The sequence below is a fragment of the Suncus etruscus genome, chromosome 4, assembly GCF_024139225.1.
Source record: "Suncus etruscus isolate mSunEtr1 chromosome 4, mSunEtr1.pri.cur, whole genome shotgun sequence".
Classification (NCBI taxonomy): domain Eukaryota; kingdom Metazoa; phylum Chordata; class Mammalia; order Eulipotyphla; family Soricidae; genus Suncus; species Suncus etruscus.
The window spans coordinates 159,948,876-159,969,259 of NC_064851.1; the positions used below are offsets into that span (position 1 = coordinate 159,948,876).

Here is a 20,384-nt window from a genome sequence, read left to right on the forward strand (position 1 = left end):
TATATATACATATAAATACATGCACTTATATAATAATTATTTTTTAAAGAGCAGTGTCATCTCATTTTTAACCTTTAGACTCAATTTCACTATTCCCCAAACATAGCCAGCCCAATAAAGAGTACAATAGTAGTCCCTCAGTTCTAAATGGGACCAAAATGAGGATAAAAGAACTGGGTGCAGAGACATGACTCTTTGAAGAGTACACATCCCATGCAAGGCCCCAACTTCAATCCCTAACTATGCATAGGTTCCCCCATCCATGACCAGGGTAGCCCTTGACCACCTGGGATTCTCTCCATCTACCAGATAAATAAAACTTGTCAACCAATTTTGAACCAAAATTAGCAACATACATCTAATTTTAACATATGTGTGTATATATATATATATTTATTTATTTATATATTGATTTTTTGGTCACACCCAGCAGCGCTCAGGGGTTACTCCTGGCTCTGCACTCAAAAATCGCTTCTGGCAGGCTGGGGAACATATGGGTGCTGGAAATTGAACCAGGTCCCTCTTGAGTTGGCTGCATGCAAGGCTGTGTTATCTCTCCCACCCCTAATTTTAAACATATTTTATCTCAAGAAGGTTTTGTTGCTTGACATATTTTATATCACCCATTAAGTTCTAGGGAAAAAAAAACAATGTGGAAGATTAGCATCTAGACTATAGTATCTTAGTTGAAGATTTCAACAGGTCTTACCTGCAAATACATTTCCAAACCTTGTCGGCGTTGTTCTAACACCTTGGGGATCCAGTTCCTAACATGTTTAGAAGGCATTTCTGGAGTTTTTATACATTTCTTAAGCTGTAAGACAGAAAGAAGAGACAGAAATGCCTTTGAATGATAAATATATTGTTTGTGCAGGAAAAGGTCAGTAAAAGAGAATGAATGATAGTCATCTCTGACAACACAGAAAAATACAATAAAATTTTGTTCACAAATTCTCTGCACAGTTTTTAATGTTCAGCATTTGGCATAAGAGTTTTGTATTTGTGGTTGTTGTTTTTATTGTTAGATTGTTATTTAACTAAAAATGAAAACTTATGTAGTGAATTATAAGAGAAGTAAACATAATTTAAAAATAAATCAATATAATAAAGTTTTATCTGGGAAAATACATTTGTTTTACTGATGACCCCTACACAAAATATTTTTCTGATTAAATTTCCATACAGAAGTTTTCACATTTGAAAAATATAACGAGGGACCAGAGGTAACTTGGGGTAATGCATTTATCTTACAAGCAATCAACCTGAATTTGATTCTTGGCCCCGTATTTTATTTTCTAAGCACCAACATGGGTCATTGACTCCAGAACATAGAACTACAAATAGCTCCTGAGTACTAAGGGAGTTCTGCCCCTCCTTCACATATACCTCAAATCTAAAAAAATGCAATTGTTACCAGCATTCCTAGATATGTCACGTGAACTAGAACACAGCATCTGGAGAGTTTCTTGATTATTCCAGGAACATCCCCTGACATCTTCCTAAAAAACTAACAACTCACCTCCAAGTTAAACCCAAATCTTCAACTTCTCTGTATTGTAAAGAGACCAATCACACCCCAACTTTAGAAAAGACTAGTCTAGAGAAGTGAGAAATTGAAGATTACGGGGCCGGAGAGATAGCATGGAGGTAAGGCGTCTGCCTTTCATGCAGAAGGTCATCGGTTCGAATCCCGGCGTCCCATATGGTCCCCCGTGCCTGCCAGGAGCAATTTCTGAGCATGGAGCCAGGAATAGCCCCTGAGCGCTGCCGGGTGTGACCCAAAAACCACCAAAAAAAAAAAAAAAAAGAAATTGAAGATTACTTTAATAGGAAAACCAGTACTAAGAAAGAGAAAGGATGAGGGGAAAATGGAAGAACAAATTCCAAGGGAAGCCAATCAACAAGAATAGATGAGAATGTTTAAGCATTCTATTTAGGGACACAGAAATAAGTCAGTGGACACATCTGACATGCTTGAGGTTCTAGGAACATCCCCAGCACCAACAAAAAAGAGAAGAAAATCATTCTGTTTAGTATCTGCAGAGATAGTTCAGATTACATTGCTTCTATAAAATAAGAATAGGCTGCTGCTATGAAAAAGAAACAAAGGGGTAAATTTTGGAAATTCAAAATTAGGACAGAGAAATAAATACTAAAAGAAGTCTGATAGGGGCCGGAGAGATAGTGAAGCAGTAGAGTGTTTGCCTTAGATGCTGAAGGACAGTGGTTCGAATCCCAGTATCCCATATGGTCCCCCGAGCCTGCCAGGAGCAATTTCTGAGCGTAGAGCCAGGAGTAGCCCCTGAGTGTTGCTGGGTGTGACCCATAAACCAAAAAAAAAAAAAAAAAAGTCTAATATATCAAATAAAAAGAGCCAAAAAAGGAGATAGATAAGAAGATAAAGCCCAGGAGAGATTAAGCCAGAAAGACTCATTATAAAATAAGTATGCATAACAAAAGGTAGAAATTTCCAATGAAATAATTAAAAGTAACTGACTGAGCTAATATATATTATATTATATATCCAGATTATCTATTATATATCCAGATTAAGAACACATAGTTAGGTTTATCTGCTGAGATTTTATAAAAATCAAGATCAGAAAGAGGAAAACAGGAAAATGTTGAGGTCGCAAACAGAGTAAGCAGCTCCACCATGGCAGGTGACTTCGCAGTGTGGTCATGATGTTTCCCTTGGTGGCCTCAACACCTGAGCTGGAATGGATTTTTTCTCTCCTCATTGCTGGAACATCAGTGGTGGAAAGCTAATTCTCCAGATATCCAAGGAGTAGAAAGTTGATCTCCTATGCATTCTATCAAAAGGGAGTTTAGGGTGTCAAATCCAGAAAACCAATGGTTTGGAACAGGAAAGAAAACCTGAATCTGAGCAAAGCCCTCCATGTGGGATGGTCAAAACTCATACTCATGGGATGAAGAAAAGGTGTCCTAGAAACAGATGTGTCTTTACAGGGATGAGAAAAGAGGAGGAGAATGGTTAGATTCCCCTCACCCCAATATTTGGCAGTGCTCAGGTACTACTCCTGACTCTGTGATCAGCAATTACTCCTGGCAAGTTTGGAGGACCAGATGGGGTGCAGAGTATTGAATCTGGGTAGGTTGTGTGGGTAGGTTGTGTGGAAGGTATGTGCCCTTCCCACTGTAATATTATTTCAACCCATGTTCAGATTTGTTAAAGCACATTCATTCTATTGGAAAATAAAAAGTTTGGTCATGCTTGCAGCAGGGTAGGTCCACAGATGCACTCTTTTCTAGAAGCGATGTAAACCAAGCCATGAAAACTCATGGGTACACCAGCCACATAGCAGAAATTTAGCAATCTTGGGGATAGGGGCAATACCTTGCCTTGCCAAAGCCATGCCTGCTGCATTCATCACTTAGAATCACTGCTGTGCCTATGGCCCAGCCTCACCACTCCTCTATGATTCTCTGTGGAGACACCAATCTGACCAAACTTTACATATGCCTTTATATGATCTGATATCACCAGGACTATTTTTGAGTGAGTGTGGGCATACTCCATCCATATCCTCCTTTCTGGAGGCCTGGAGCATGCTGCACAAAAGCCTCTATATCAATACTAGGGCTCAGAATTACTGCACAACTTCATTTCTTTGATGATGTCATCCCTATAGGAACACACCAACTTAGATGTCTTGTGTGCAACAGCTAATGACAAGAGCTTAATAAACCTTCTGCCGTTGTATTAGACTTTATTAGAGATACAATAGTTTCCACAAATTTGCTTGCCACTGAACTTAGTTTTTTTTTTTTTTTTTTGGTTTTTGGGCCACACCCGGTGGCGCTCAGGGGTTCCTCCTGGCTGTCTGCTCAGAAATAGCTCCTGGCAGGCACGGGGGACCATATGGGACACCGGGATTTGAACCAACCACCTTTGGTCCTGGATCGGCTGCTTGCAAGGCAAACACCGCTGTGCTATCTCTCTGGGCCTGAACTTAATTTTTTTAATTTTTCTTCTTTTCCTTGTTCTTTTCTCATACTGTTATTTTTTAAAAATAACGTTGCTCTCGGGGCCGGAGAGATAGCATGGAGGTAAGGCGTTTGCCTTTCATGCAGGAGGTCATCGGTTCGAATCCTGGAGTCCCATATGGTCCCCTGTGCCTGCCAGGAGCAATTTTTGAGCCTGGAGCCAGGAATAATCTCTGAGCACTGCCGGGTGTGACCTCCCCCCCCCCAAAAAAAAAACACAAAAAAATAGTAACGTTGCTCTGATTTATATGGAACAAATCTATTTCCTAATGACCTTATTAGACGTAAAATAATTTGAACAAATTTGCTTGTCACTGTAATATTTCTTTTAATTTTCTTTCTTCTCTTATTTTTTTGGAGGGGGGCACACCTGGTGATGCTCAGGGTTACTCCTGGCTATGCACTCAGAAATTGCTCCTGGCTTAGGGGACCATATGGGACACTGGGGACTGAACCTAGGTTCATCCTGGGTCAGCCGCGTGCATGCCCTACTGCTGTGCTATCACTCTGGCCTCTCTATTTGTTTTTTCTTTCTATTCTGTTTAAAATAACTTTGTTGTCATTTATCTGGAAATAAATGGTTAACTATGTCAACTATGTAATGCGTTTCATTTAATAAAATTTTAAAAATAAAAAATAATTTAAAAGCTCTAGAGAAAACAAAGAACTCTCAAGAACAACATGGAACAGAAGACATGGAGCCCCTCCTCCAGGCTACGTTGGTAATAGACAACAGGTCTACAACAATATAATAAGCTTCATGAGAGGGAGGGCACAGGAGCCCAACCACACCATCACCCCCATATCCACTGGCAGAAGGTGCAGGCAGCAGCTAGGACTGGCATTCTGCTATTAGAAAGGTACACTGGGGTTCTCCAGGAAAATGGAAGGATCTAAATGGACGCGCTTAGTGAAAGAGCCAGGGAGTGAGAGATAATTACTAAATGGTTTCCCTCAAATATGAATATAAATGACTACAGCAAATATATCAATGAGATGTGATAAAATTAATAATTCTAAAACTTGGTGAGCACGGTGGTGGTAAATGGAGGAAAAGGAGCAAAGAAGGTCTTTTTGGTGACAGCATGGATTCGGTAATAAGTTTCATATATGCAGGGAGGCTTGACACTGATCCCTGAAATGCCAGCATACTGTATGTGAGCCAATGGTAAGTCTGTAAAGACAGAAAAGTGAGCAAACAAACAGGTTGAGGGCAGATGAGGACAGGAGACAATTCTGGAGACCACTAGGGATCTCTGGTGTGAATGGTTAGGGTCATGCTGTGAAGGGAAGAGGTGAAATAATGCTGTAAGGGTGGGGTGCGGAGACCAGGCATGGGGCATACAGTGCTGCCATGATGGAGTAGAGGATGCATCACCCCCAAAGGTCTTGTAGGTCCAGGTGAGCATCAGGATATTAAAGCAGCTTTCCTGTTCCCCATTTCCACAGAATTATCTATATACAACCAAGGCTTGAAAATATTCCTGACAGGAGCCTGAGGAAAGGATTCATGGCTAAATGCATCTGCCATGAATATGCAAGGCCTCCTCTTTTATCCTTGAGCCTGGTTCTACCTATTTGTGGTGTGACAGTCATCTATGTCCTCAGATCCAATCTTAGCAAATAGCTGATTTAAAGAAAGCTGGACCGGGCCCAGAGAAATAGCACAGCGGCGTTTGCCTTGCAAGCAGCCGATCCAGGACCTAAGGTGGTTGGTTCAAATCCCGGTGTCCCATATGGTCCCCCATGCCTGCCAGGAGCTATTTCTGAGCAGACAGCCAGGAGTAACCCCTGAGCACCGCCAGGTGTGGCACAAAAACCAAAAAAACAAAAAACAAAAAAAGAAAGCTGGACCATTGGCTAGAGCTGGAGGTGGCAGCAGAGAGGGACCTTGGTTAACAACCAGCACGGGAACTGGAGCCTGGGTCTTATGACAGCAAGGAATGAAGTGAAGTCTTTTCTCAGTGGGGAGGAGGGACCCCACTCTCAGAGGAAACTCTGGCCTTGGTAGCATCTTGGTCTTTGCATTTGATTTTCTGCATCCTGGAATAGAAAACCTGTCATCCTATATCCAGACTCTTGGAAGCTGCAAGAATCCACTGGTCATGTTTGAAGTGGCTACAATAAGTTGTTGTGCTATGTTATATAATCATTGGTTATGCTTTAGTAGAAAATGAATATGAGAGTCTGGGCTGTAGACACCCAACCCCGAGGTGTATGGGTGAGATGTGGCCACTCAAGAGGGAGGCCCCAGGAATGCAGGTAAGGTGGGGGATCATGACCTGATTGCACAGAGGTTGCTGGGAGGTCAGGTGCTGGGGGAGAGAAAATAAATGGGTTTTATTTTGTTAAGTGACAATTATTTCACTATGCTCAGTAGTGGATATGAATGACCCAATACTAGGATTGCCTTTGAAGGAAGGGGAGAAAGAGAACTTGCAAGAGCTAAAGGGGGTGAGAGTAAAGGAGAAATCTGTGATAACTATAAATGAATAAGACTGTCTTTCCAGCATTTCTCAAGAAGAAAACAAAATTCCACACTGACAAATTGTTCGACAGTAATATGCGACTTAAATTTCCATTTGAACTAAAAGAAAGAGAGATGGCTAGATCAGTTTTGAGCCCAGACTATAAAGAAAAGAAGAACAGAGAAGAAAAAAAACAAGGGGGAAGGAAGATGAGAAAAGGAAGTAATGAGAAAACATGGATTTGGGGCCTCAGGTATAGGGGGGCAGAGTATAGCTGTGCATGTATCTACAGTCTCAACAACACTGAAATGTAAGATCTAAGTTACAACAGCTGAACTCTGAAATACGCCAGTATGTTGGTGGGATTAGAAGGGAAACTGGGAAACTGGTGGAGGGAAGTTGTCACTGGTGGTGGATTAGTACTGAAATATGGTAGGCCAAAAACAGCTATCAATAATGTAAATCGTGGTTCTTCAATTAGATAAAAACTGAATTTTTAAAGCATATTTCTTAAAATTTCTGAACAGAATATCAACTCTTCTATGTCTTTTTCTCCCTCCTTCCTTTTCGTTTTTAATCTTGAACATGGAGTACTGAGCACATTTTTCTTTCTTATTCCTGTCAGGGGTGCTGAGGAAGCCGAGCGTCATCGCTGCTGGGATTGGTGACAGCCTTTGGAGGTGAGTAATGAATTGCTTTCAATGAGGAGAGACAAACCCAAGATGTGCTGTTTGCAGGAGGTCCAGCTGCTTACAAGATAAATTCTCCTCTGCCACTCCAGCCCATGATTAACGGTTCTGGCCAGGCTATGTCCAGCCAGATGGCCTCTCTGATGCCTGCACACAACCCCCAGCCCCGGCATCCTCGGGGTGCTGACCAGTACTGGGAAACCAGGGAGCGAGCTTCCTTTCCCTCTTCCTATGGTGAGAAGTGAGACATGTACTCAGAGTTGATTCCTTACAGGCCTGTAGGTGGCCACACTAGGCCTGACAACACTTTCCTGCTGGAGCTGCAGAAACACTTTCCTTCTACACATGAAGAAAAAGAAAAGAAAAACAGATTGAGGTGAGGGGAGCATCTGCAGTCGCTGACTGCCTGCAGGCTCCCTCCAGACACATTCCATTTGCTGCATCAGACCTCGTTTTAGCTTGGATGGCAGTTGGGAGATACTTCTGAAACTGGCCCTTCACTCAATTAAATCAAAGAAAGCCATCTTACTCGGGAGCCAAAGCAGTAAGCAGAATGGGGTCTGTAAATGTGGAAGGCAGCCCCACTAAATACCTGCCCCTAGAGAGCTCGGGAAATGAGTGAAAGTGGGGAAATCACATAAAGCAGGCTAACGGAGAGCCATCAGGAAGACCAAGTCCTTAGGAGGCTTGGGTGCGCTCAACTGTTTGTAAACCTACATCATGGAGAGGAACGCATTTTCTATGGAGGTGCTTAGAGAAGAGCCAAGACCACTCTCATGCACGATGGTCTCACATGTTGATCCAAGAAGCTGCCAAAGCTTTAGAGAACTGCCAAGCCTGTCTGTGTGTGCTTGCATTCAACAGTGAAGACCCTATGTACATGAAGTTGGTGCAGGCCCTTTGTGCTAGCCACCAGGTCAGCTTATCTTTAAGGCTGACTACCAAAAACAATGCGGGAATGGGTCAGCTTCTGTAAAATTGACAGGGCAAAGAATCTCATCACATTGTTGTGATGTTGTTGTGCAGTTATGTTGCAGTTAAGGACTAGGGCAAAGAATCACAGGTCCAGGATGTCATTGAGGAATACTTCAGAAGAAGACATGACAAAAGAAGAATTTTAGCTCTTTAAGAAGAAAGGGCACCACACTCCTAGGCTGTGGATGGAGGGGGGGTACAGGATCAGTGTAGTAAAGATGGGATTCCTAGATAACCTGTGACTCCAGAGTGCAGGGAGAAAACAAAGAAGGAAAGAAATAGAGGAAGGAAATAAGAGGAGGAGAATGGGAAATAACAGGGAAAGGGGTGAAGGGCCTTGAGCATATCAGCAGTGTCGGGAACTGGCTTAGCTCTATATCCAAACCATATTGTCAAGAACACTGAGAACATGAGACCCAAAATGCAATAAACAAGATTAAAAATGTGCCAATCAGGGGGCTGGAGGATAGTAAAGCCTTCACATGGTTGGCCCTGGCTTGATTACTAGCATCACATGGTAGCCTGAGCCCTCCAGGAGTGACCCCAATGCACAGAGTCAGGACTAAGCCTTGATATAGTCAGATGTGGCCCAAAAACCAATCCCCCAAATGTGCCAGTCAAAAATCATATGTGCGGTATGAGGAATATGAAAATACTGGTGGAGGAAAGTCGACTCTGGTGGTGCAATTGGTGCTGGAATACTGGATGTCTAAGATTTAACTATGAATAACTTTATAAATCATGGTGCTTTAATAAAATTAAAAAGAAAAAAGTAAAAAAATTAAGTGGTGAATGGGGATGGGGAGATGGCCCACGACTAACATTCTGGGTGAGATTATGGCCACATATTCTGTCTCCACTGCTTCGGCATGAGCCCAGCTGAATGTAGTGACCACAGCTTAAGTGCATGGCCTGGTGTGCACCACCTGGTCAAAGCCACAACAGGACCAAGTCAGGACCAAGGGAGGGAAGGGGGAAAAGAGTATTGTCTGCAACTGCATTTGAGGCACATCGAGGGTTTAGAAATAAAAATGGTTCTCCTGGGCCGGAGCGGTGGCACAAGCACTGCCTTGCACTTGTACTGCCTTGCGCGCAAGCCTGGGACCGACCGAGGTTCGATCCCCCAGCGTCCCCTATGGTCCCCCAAACCAGGAGTGATTTCTGAATGCACAGCCAGGTGACCTTGAGCATCACTGGGTATAGCTGAAAAACCAAAAAATAAAAAATAAATAAAATAAAATGGTTCTCCTGAGTCTGAGAAAACACTACACTTGGGGATGGGCGGTTGGAACACACTCAGCAGTGTTCAACGGTTACTGCTGGCTCTGCACTATGGAGTCACTCCTCGTGGACTTGGGGGACCACTGGAGTACCGGGGATTAGGCGCAGGTTTGCTGCGTGCAAGCAAGCACCTTATTCAGTGTGCTATCTCTCTGGCTCACTTGGATTTCAACAGCAATAAGACAATATAATGTGGCAAGAGAGCTGGGTTCCAGGCGGGGGAGTGTGTGTGACAGTTGTGACTGGGACAGGAATAAGGGGATAGAAAGGGCAGGCACAAGGCTGGCCGTCCTGGATGAGATGCACAGAGCTCACTGGCACCCTTTTCTCTGATAGGGCTCTGATGGGGAGAGCTGGGGTCAGCAGTCAGCAGTCAGCTGACTGCTTCTGACTCAGAAGGGGCTGCAAGGGAACAGGATAGATTAATGGGTTCAAGGTCCCAGAGAATTAAACTCCTCCAAGGGAAACTCTTTTTCCAACCAGAAACATTGCTCCCAGGGACTCGTAAAGACAAGCAATTGTTCCAAAAACACTCTACTACTGGCCAAATGCTTAGCAAATGCTAAATGTGTGCCTAGAAGTGGGATGCAGTGAGGAAAACATGAAAAGAATGCTCTGTACCAGGGATTAAACCCAGCTTCCCCTCACCCCCCATAACATGTGTATGCTTTCTTCTCTGGACCCTCTTTTGAAAGTAAAAAAATCAGCCCAGGGATGTGGCTCAATGGTAGAGTACCTGCTTTGTTCGTGTGAGGGCCAGGATTTAACGCCTGACCAACTGAAAAAAGAAAAAAAAATAGTTATAGCTTCTTATTAGAGAAAGGGGTTTCCCAAGATGTACTTAGGGTGCCTGGGATCACTCTTACAAGACCTGCCCAACCTGACCAGTAGTTCAGTGCTAGAGCACTGCATGGGCCCTGTAGTGAGGGAGACACCTAGGGCAGCCAGAGTGCTCAGGGACTCCAGGGCGATAGCTGGGGCCTCCAGGTTCCACTCAGTGATGCTCATAAAACCATGTGTTATTGGAGGCTGAACACAAGTGAGAAACAATATAAGATGTATGAAAGCTCAGGCTGAACAGAATGCATAATGCAGTGGTTTGGGCCATTCAAGAAAACCATGTACAAGCCTGAAATGAAAAGAGATTAAACAGCACTTCAAAGGAAGATATGTTCTGTAAATTTTAACATCTGAAATGTATTATAATACTCAAAAAATGTATATACCGTATACATGTTTATGTATATATACTTATATATATTCAAACATATAAGTTTGCATATATATGGAAGAAAAGTACAATGGGTAGACTGCAGATCTGGGTTGCGATTTCCCACACCCTATATAGTCCCTTGAGTTTCACCAGGTTCTGAATACAGAGCCCTGAGCACCGACAGGTATGTGCCTCCAAAACAAAAAAACTAGCAACAACAACAATGAAGTTAAAATCACAGTAAAAGGAGAAAGTCACATGATGTGGCAGAAAAATCAGTCAAGTTTCATACTCTAATAAAATGTTTTGCCTGTTTCAATTATTAACACATTTGCATTCAAGATTACTGAGGCTTTTTTTGTTTTGTTTTGTTTGGCCATATCTGGTGATGCTCAGGGGTTACTCCAGGCTATGTGCTCAGAAATCGCTCCTGCCTCAGAGGACCATATGGGATCGAACCCAGGTTCGTCCTGGGTCAGTGCGTGCAAGGCAAAACACTCTACCGCTGCACTATTGCTCTGTCCCCAGCATGTTTATTTTTATATCCTGCCATTATTTATACTTATGTCGCTCATTATTTCCTATTAATTTTTGTAAAACTTGACCAAATTTAAGGCAGGTAAAGGAGAAATATAACAGCTACTTTCTGCTCTGAAAATGCTAAGATTGACTGATGTGTCCCAACTAAAGCTGCCCCATATGGCTGCCTTTCTATCCTTGTCTTCTAAGGATGCTGTTAACAGATGCTGAGAAATAAACAACACAGGGCTTGGGAGAACATCTGCTCTATTAGGTCTGGGGAGTCTCATGCCACAGGTGTAGCTAAGATTAGCAACCAAACTGCAGAAACTAAATGAAACATCCTAGAAAATGTAGTATTTTTATTTCCAGAAGTGACTGTCTATGAAGTGTGAGTATTCGCTGGGGAAAGAGCCCTCTTCTGCAGAAGGAAAGAGCCTTAGGCTCTTGCAGACCTAATTGGCATCACCCAGCTAAGCATGAGGTGGACCTGATGCAGATCAAGAAAGTCAAAAGGCTCAAGATAGAAAGTCAAAGGCCAGCTGGGCTGGTCACGGCCACAGGGGCTGGGCACTGATCTGGGAGGTTTGCAAAGAGGCCTGCACATGACAGGCTGGTTGGTGCTGGATGTGGCATCTGAAGCTGGGCAGGAAACAGCACAGGCCCTGGTCTCACAGAATGCACCAGTTCACTAGGCAGGTAACAGAAATCCCAATAGACTCTGCTATCTCTAGACACAAGGAACCAAACCTAAGATTTGCTAAGAAGGATATGAAACTCGGCTTCCAGGCTGTATCTCCTGCAGGTTTCTGAGTTAGTGCTCTGGGAAAGTTGGAGGCAACAGTCCACATAATTCTGGGTTTCCCTGTAAGGAACGTCCTAGTTTTTAGTTAGAGAATTAAATGTAAATTATTCCTTGCACCTGAGTTTAACAGTGCATAAAGCTTGAAGCTCCTCTTTAAAACTAAGGGAAATAGACTCACTAATTTCTCAGCGCTGAAATTTATACTCAAAATCTTATTCTTGAAAAGAGAGAAATTCGAGAGGCTCGGCTGGGCTCAGAACACTCCACATGCCAGGATTTCGTGTGCCTTTGACTGGTATGATGGGGGCTCTGGGCAGTACAGCTAGCCATAGGACCCCTGGGCTGACCACTTAGTTCAGGCGAGCATGATTCCCCCCACACCAGGCGGGTCTTCAGGGCCACGCCTGGTTAATCGGGCCCTGGGGGGAGGGGGTGAGAAATTCCTCCCATGGCATCCAAAAACTACAGAGGCTCGGCTGGGCTCAGAACACTCTACATACCAGGATTTCGTGTGCCTTTGACTGGTATGATGGGGGCTCTGGGCAGGACAGCTAGCCATAGGACCCCTGGGCTGACCACTTAGTCCAGGCGAGCATGATTCCCCCCACACCAGGCGGGTCTTCAGGGCCACGCCTGGTTAATCGGGCCCTGGGGGGAGGGGGTGAGAAATTCCTCCCTAGGCATCCAAAAACTACAGAACCACGCGGGTGCTCACACCTCGCGCGTACTTCATGTATTCAGAATATTCCTTATTCTTATGTTATGTTTTGCGTATACAGAATGTTCATTTTGTATTCTGCCCTTTCCCACACCCCTACAAAGCTCTTTTTTACTCCTTAACTCTCTAACCCCCTCTCAAACATCACTAACCTACATTACTCTTTTTAACTTCAGTAGTGTACAATCCTAATCACAGTCCAAAGCTGTGCATTGTGTGTGACAACCCCAAACTGTTTCAAGAGACATAAAATGGACACGTATTTCTTTAGAATATTTTGTGTTTTTTCTCTGACAGCTATAATTCTTACTAAATGTTGTCTTATACAGTGATGATTCTAACCACTTTTTATCTTCTCTTTTTGAGCTGTTTAACAAGGAATTTTGGTGGAAGAGTCCCCCAGTTTAATGCTTATGATTGAACCATGTCATGGGAATCATTGGAATTGTTCTTATGGCCCCCATATGCACCAATAACACCACGTGGCATTGCTTCTTATTTGCATAGGCTCATTAAAATGGGAAAATACTATACATACAAATAAGATCCTATCTGATAGCGATTGGAACACACAAATCTTGTAGTGCAAAGGGACCTTACACCCTGAACATTGACATAACGACCTGGCACAGACCTCAGAAGAAAGGGCATAATCCATTCTCCCCTGAACCAGGGAAGCCATCCACGAAACATCCAGGCTGGTCTATAACATCACCTGGAAGCAATCCTCTACCACAGAAGACCTACACTGCTCAGACTTTGACCTGCTCAAAAGAGACTTCCCTTAACACTGAGAAGACTTAACAACAACAACGACCTGCTTACAGGACAGGGCTCCCTGCATTGCCCTTTGATTGTGAGGTAAAAGGAGAGGATGCTCCACATCCTGACTTCAATGTAAGATATGCAGATTCCAGGATCTTTAATACAGAAACATGATACCAACAACAGAGACTGTGTGAAAAATAAAAGTGTGTTGGCACTACAGACAATGTATTGGATTGGATGATCTAACTTGCCTGGAGCCTAGACTTGGTCTTGTGCCAGGAAACTTCAGGGGTCTGGTCTCTTTGTACTTAGGCCAAGGTTATTTCTTTCCATGTCCCTCATATTTTGGTGGGCCTATGCAAACAACAATTGCCACTCTAACACCACTTTTACTGTGCTCCTTTGACTCTAATCCTTAAAAAGAACTCACTTAAAATTTGAGGTTAACTTAAGCTAATATGCATGTATATGGAAATGTAAGAAAATACGATGCCTGTAATGTTTAAGGAGTTACGTAAGTTTTATGGCTTTAGATTGCCTTGTGTACTGTTAAGAAATATTATAATGTGTTACAATCTGGGTACTTGAGGAACAAACTATTTGTACATGGATTCTGTCTTATTTATCTTAATGTTCTTTGGCTGAAATTTCAAAGTTAAGATATCAGCAAGGGGACTTCTGAGAATTATGTTATGGGTGATTGTCCTTCCATGTAACTTTACCTTGTCCTCTTTCTTTGCACCCTTGTTCTCATAATAAATAAATAAAAAAAAAAAAAGAAAAGAGAGAAATTCGGGGTCGGAGAGATAGCATGGAAGTAAGGCATTTGCCTTGCATGCAAAAGGGTGGTGGTTCGAATCCCGGCATCCCATATGGTCCCCCGTGCTTGCCAAGAGCAATTTCTGAGTGTAGAGCCAGGAGGAACCCTGAGCGCTGCTGGGTATGACCCAAAAACCAAAAAAAAAAAAAAAAAGAAAAAGAAAAAGAAAAGGAAAGAGAAATTGGGGGGGGAGATTGGGGAAATGTAGCTCAAAGGATTCACGCAGATGCCCTGAGTGATGCGTCCTTAGCATCTCTGCAAAGATCCTCTCTTTCCAAAGGTAAGGAAAATGTTTTAATGGTAAATAATCTTTCATACAGAAAAAGCACTCTACCACATCACATCACTTAGGCTTTGGCATTTCTCAGAAAAGGTCTTTAGTGAAATGAAGAAGTCTTCCTTGACACAATATCTTCCTTATCTCCCTTCTCAGAGTAACAAAATGAATGCTTTATATCAGGGGTGGCGAACAGGATTTTTATCCTCACTCAAAATGGCAAAATGCAATATGTGTTTAATATATTGTTTAATATATTATGGTTAAAATTAGATGCTTTTGCGTGAGTGTCTGTTTTGGCAGGTCACTGCGTGGTGTGGTTCTCTGACTCTCACAGTTTAAAATTTTGGGTCTTTGTGTCAAACTTGTTCGCCACCCCTGCCTTATATCTTCTGTATTATTTGTAAGTGTGTGTGTGTGTGTGGCAAATATAGACACATGTGTATATAAATGAAAAAGCAAGACAGCACTGAAGCATGGTACTTTTCTGGACTAGTCCAAGAGGGATTACTAGTAAGATAATTTCAGTATCTCAAAAATGATTTATAGCTTGTGAAATATTTAATAAAGTGTTAACTCTTGGATTCTTTCCTGCCCCACTTTTTCTTTTCTTTTTCATTTATGGGCCACATCTTATGGCACTTGGGACTTACTCCTGGCTCTCTGCTCAGGGATCATTCCTGGCAGAGTTTAGGGTATCCAACCAGGGTCAGCTGTGTGCAAGGCAAATGCCTTACACACTGTACAAATTGCTCTGGCCCCTTTTCTTGCCCATTTCTGCTCATCTTCATCTCTTCCTTTTCACTTTCTTGCATCACAGGAAATTTTTGACTCTCGAGGTCTGAGAAATGAAATTTTACCATCAAGAAGGGGCCTTTCAGAGTCACAGGAAGTCCAGGCGCCTCCTTCACCATGGTTCCCAGAGGCTCAAATACAGGTTCAGTCTTTTCCAAGCACATGGTAATGCAAAAGTTAATTCAACAAATTTCTTTCCTACAATCATTTACTCCCTTCCTCCAGACACCCCCCATCTTTTTTTAAAAAATTAATATATTTATTTAAATACCATGATTACAAATATGATTGTAGTTGGGTTTCAGTCATGTAAAGAACACCCCCATTCACCAGTGCGACATTCCCATCATCAATGTCCCAAATATTCCCTCCTCCCCACCCCACCCCGCCTGTACTCTAGACAGGCTTTCTACTTCCCTCAGTCATTCCACATTGTTATGATAGTTCTCAATGTAGTTATTTCTCTAACTGCACCCCCCCCCCATCTTTCTGTAAAACAAATATCCTCATGGATCTGGGGATAGGTATTCTGTTGTGTTACTCCACAATACCCAGCACAATACACAGCCAATCTTCTGCATATCTGTCCATGCAGAAGGTGTTAGCAGACACAAACAATGTAGGGACCCCACCACTTACTTAACAGGAAACTGACTTCATGACAAAAGACATCAAAGGACTAAGGAAACCCATGCTCTTGGGGACCACAGAAAACAATGTGAACCTCATTAAATGGCATCTGCCACAGGAAGAAAAGGAAAACAAGTTACCTTTTTGTGCAAGGCGTGAAATTCGCTGTACCTTTTTTCAACAAAATGTTTTCTTCCATTCATTAACACTTCTATCTTAAATACCTGGGGGGGGGGGAGCAATGAAAAAAAAATAAAGATTAATTCCACCAGTTCCAAACCCTCAATAGTCTGATGTGGTAAGTTTGTGACCATGATAAATTTCATCCCTTTAATTACAGTGGCTGATACCCCCAAACCCAGAAGGCTCAGGAGACCCCAGCCCCACAACACTGATTGATGAGCTTGTAGCCCAAAGGCTACCACATTGCAGACTCTTCCACAAATATCTCCTAGTGTGAGAAACTCAAAGATTTCTGAGCGTCAGCACGCAGCCTTCCTCTCAGTCACTGCACTAACCTACACAGGAAGACAAGGGAGCTAGAGGCTGATGTCAGGGCCCCCACAATCTGCCTTCCACTCTGGCCCTCATGAGACCGGACAATCTCTAAGACCATCATGCAACATCCTGGCATTCTTGGTTACCTTCTTCCCAGCCTGCATATTCATCAACAGTCTCATCTGTGCTTTGCTGCATCCCGCCCCTAGGGACACAAGTGACAGCTCAGGCCCTGAGCTCCAGAAGGTTGAAGGGCCGCTGAAAGTGTTCTCATTAGTAGGCCTTCACATGACAATTCCTTGATTCTCGGGTCAGTGGGTCAGAACTGGGAGCTAGGGCTGGGGCAGGCTGGGCAGGCCTCAGACACCCCCAGGCAGAGGTGATTCCCGGAGCTTGCTTGGTGGAAGGTATGAACCAGACCCAGGCTTGGCCCTGACTGTGGCTACCAGGCTCTTCTGCGGAGTGAGATCGATGTGTTGAGAGCATGCTCGCTTCCCTCCTAGGAGCCACTGACCACGGAGCTCATGAAACACACCTTTGGAATGGGAGAGAGATCCCACCAGCTTTATATTTTTGCCTCATCTGTAGGTTAACTGTTTTGAAGCATCAAATCTGTGATCATCAAGACAAAAATATGAGACATGGAGCAGGGGATCAGAGACATGGTTCAAAGGGCTGGAGTGGTTGGGTTTCATCACTGCCTGCCACAGGGTGTACTGAAGGATGGGGTCCTCAAAAGAAGCAAAATAATGCAAAGTTATGGGGCTGGGGATACAGCTCAGTGTACTGCCAATACGCCCATGTGTGAGGTCCTGGGTTTGATCCCCAGCACTACAAAACAAAACCTCATAAAATATGTTTGTCTTTCTATGCTTCTTCAAAATGTTCTGTGGCATGGCTCTGTTTAAGAAACTAACCTTAATTTAATAAGTAGTACATTTCTCTTTCACAAATTTAATATTTTAAACTAACATTTGGTTTTAAAGAATTCCCCCTGACAACATAGTTTGAGAATAAGTAAAACATCTTCCCCTAAAAACATATGCACATACTTCCAACTCTCAAATTACATTTTTTGGAAAAAAAATATTTTACTAATTCAATGAAGAAAATAATTCTTCTTCAAAGGACTTGCCAGAAATAGAATGAGAAAAACACCCCGAGAAACACAAACAAAAGTAACATAGTTTGAACTTAGGGGGCTTGGTTAATAGGCTACAGAGCCCCTTTTTTTGGGGGGGGTCAGGTCCCAAATTTAAATCAGAACAATGTGGGAACAATGCAAGTAATTTCCATCTGCTGAGCTATAGAAGATCAATAAGGTGCTGTCCTGTGTCCAGTATTTGAAGTTTCAGACAAACACACACATACACAAACACACAGCTCCTAATTAGACTTCATCTCACACACTCACACATTCTCATCACACACTCAGAGACACACACAGACTCTTACACACACACATTCTAAGACAACACACACCAAGATACTTATTTACTCATACAAACTCACATGCACATTTACACTCATATGAACATATCCCCTCATGTCCACCCACTCACCCACATATTCACACACCCACACAGATGTGCCCACTCCCACATATGCACTCACACATGAGTAACATACTCACACTCAGGAAAGTGAGATACATTTCAACTCAACTGTTTCTATGATGTTGCCATTCTTTACACATACGTGGAGTCTAATACTGTTCCAATTCTTCCTTTCAGTTGCTGGGAAAACATCTTGGGCCCTGACTGCTTCACCCAAATTTCCATGACAATGTGTAGTGAGAAGTGGAGACCATTTAATAAAGTTAATATTCCTGAATTCTATACCAGACTCCCCAAGTCCCTCATCTTTCTGAGTTCCAGGGACATGTCGTCCTTGCTGCAGAGAAGCCCCCTTCCTGTTCTGCTTTCCTGGCCAGCCCATGGCCCTTATTCTATTGCCTCTCAGGTGGGGGAGGCCACTATGCACAGAATCCAAAGGGCAATTACCCATGGTTAGGCACTTACCTAACCCTAATCCTAACCCTAACCGAGGAAATTCTCTGTGCCTGAGAGTTACTCTAGGCACTGGGGACTCCATAGCAAACAAAACCTGGGGAGGCCAGTAGGAGCCAACTATACACAGGAACAAATAAGAAGGGGATTCACCATCATGCTCTGAAGGCCTGGGAGAAGAACTGGAGCAAGAGCTGCTCAAGATGGGGGTCAGAGCAGCCTTCAGAGTAAGAGTTACGAGACTGGGTGGAAGTCCATCTGGGTGGACGAGCCTCAGGCAGGCCTCTGCCAGGAGGTACCCATTCCCACGGAAACTCTGAACTGAAATCTGAGAGGTAGGTAATATCCATCTCTGGCTAAAGTACCAATTTATTCCACTTGGAACAACAGAAAGACAGATAAAATACGTGGAAAAAGGGCACTTAAGACACTGGACTCAAGGAGTGAAAAGGAAGAAACACAATGGAGCCTACAGGGAACTAGGCAGAACCTGGGCTGGGGAGCAGGGTTGGGGATGAATTCCCAGGAAAGGTTTGGGATAGGTCGAAGCTGCAGCCTGGGAGAAATCCGCAAAACTACTAGAGGTGAATGCTCCCTGCAGTTTTCACCTATCACATCTCATCAGTCCTTGGGGCAGGGGAAGCCCTCAGGGATATGGAGAGAAAAGTTCGTAGAACTCAAGAGTGTCTTCTGTTCCTCAGTGGGAGGAGAGACAGGGTTGAAAATAAAAGATGGGCTGGAGAGATAGCATGGAGGTAAGGTGTTTGCCTTGCATGCAGAAGGACAGTGCTTCGAATCCTGGTGTCCTATATGGTCCCCCGAGCCTGCCAGGAGTGATTTCTGAGCAAAGAGCCAGGAGTAACCTCTGAGCGCTGCTGAGTGTGACCCCCCACAAAAAAAAGACAAATATATATATCTGAATAATTATGACCCAATTTTCCCAATCTAATGGGACCTAAAATCTTATAGATCCAAGAATATCAATGAATAAAAAAAAGCAAATTCGTAAAGCACCTAAAAAACCCAAATGCCCAATAAAGTAGAAGTATATAATAATTAAATTGTCAAAACTGGCAAGACAAACCAAAAATTTAGCAAGTGAAAGAAGAGGCATTACAAAGAAAAGAACAAAAACTCGTGCATGATTAAAAAAATTTTGAGGGGGAGTTTTTGGGCCATACCCAGTGACAGTCAGAGGTTACTCCTATCTATGCGCTCAGAAATCACTCCTGGCTTGGGGAACCATATGGGATGCCATGGATCGAATTGAGGTCCGTCCTGGATCAGCCAAATGCAAGGCAAACACCCTACTGTAAGGCTATAGCTCCGATCCCAAAGATCAAAAAAATTTTTTTGTTTAAGGAAACCTTTTCTTTCAAATAATTCAAGTTTTTCATTATGAATCAATGCATATACATATTAGCTATGCTTATAAGTAAAACAAATAAAATGTCATATAAAAATATGTAGATGGGGACCAGAGCGATAGTACAACAGGTAGGGCATTTGCTTTGCACTCAGCAGACTCGGGTTCAATTCTTGGCATTGCATATGGTTCCCTGAACCCACCAGAAGTGATTCCTGAGGACAGAGTCAGAAGTAACCCCTGAACATCATTGCGTGTGGCTCCGAAACAAAACAAAAGTTATGTGGTCAAAAACAGGCATGTCCCCCAAACAACAAAACAAAAAAACATAGGAAACTTAAAGCCAGCTAAGTTCTTAATCATTCTTTTCAAAATATTTATTCTTAGACAGATGAATAAACAATAAAATTGACAACAATAAACAACCATACTGACAATAAACAACAATAAAAGCAAAAGTTTTTATACAACTGCTTTTTGTAGGTACTGCTCTCAACTCTTTAACTGTACTACTCAACTCATTCTCTCAATAATGCCAGATGACA

The 20,384-nt window shown here is 43.0% G+C and overlaps 1 protein-coding gene across 1 annotated transcript in view; it reads right to left on the minus strand.

The window, feature by feature from the left end:
- Positions 1 to 20,384, minus strand: part of SNX24 (sorting nexin 24) — a 161,722-nt gene that overhangs the window by 59,530 nt on the left and 81,808 nt on the right. Inside the window, exons 2-3 of the mRNA XM_049771409.1 lie at positions 16,107 to 16,190; positions 710 to 814 (exon numbers count right to left, since the gene is read on the minus strand). Coding sequence (XP_049627366.1) covers positions 710 to 814; positions 16,107 to 16,190 — 189 coding nt within the window. The remainder of the gene's footprint in view (positions 1 to 709; positions 815 to 16,106; positions 16,191 to 20,384) is intronic.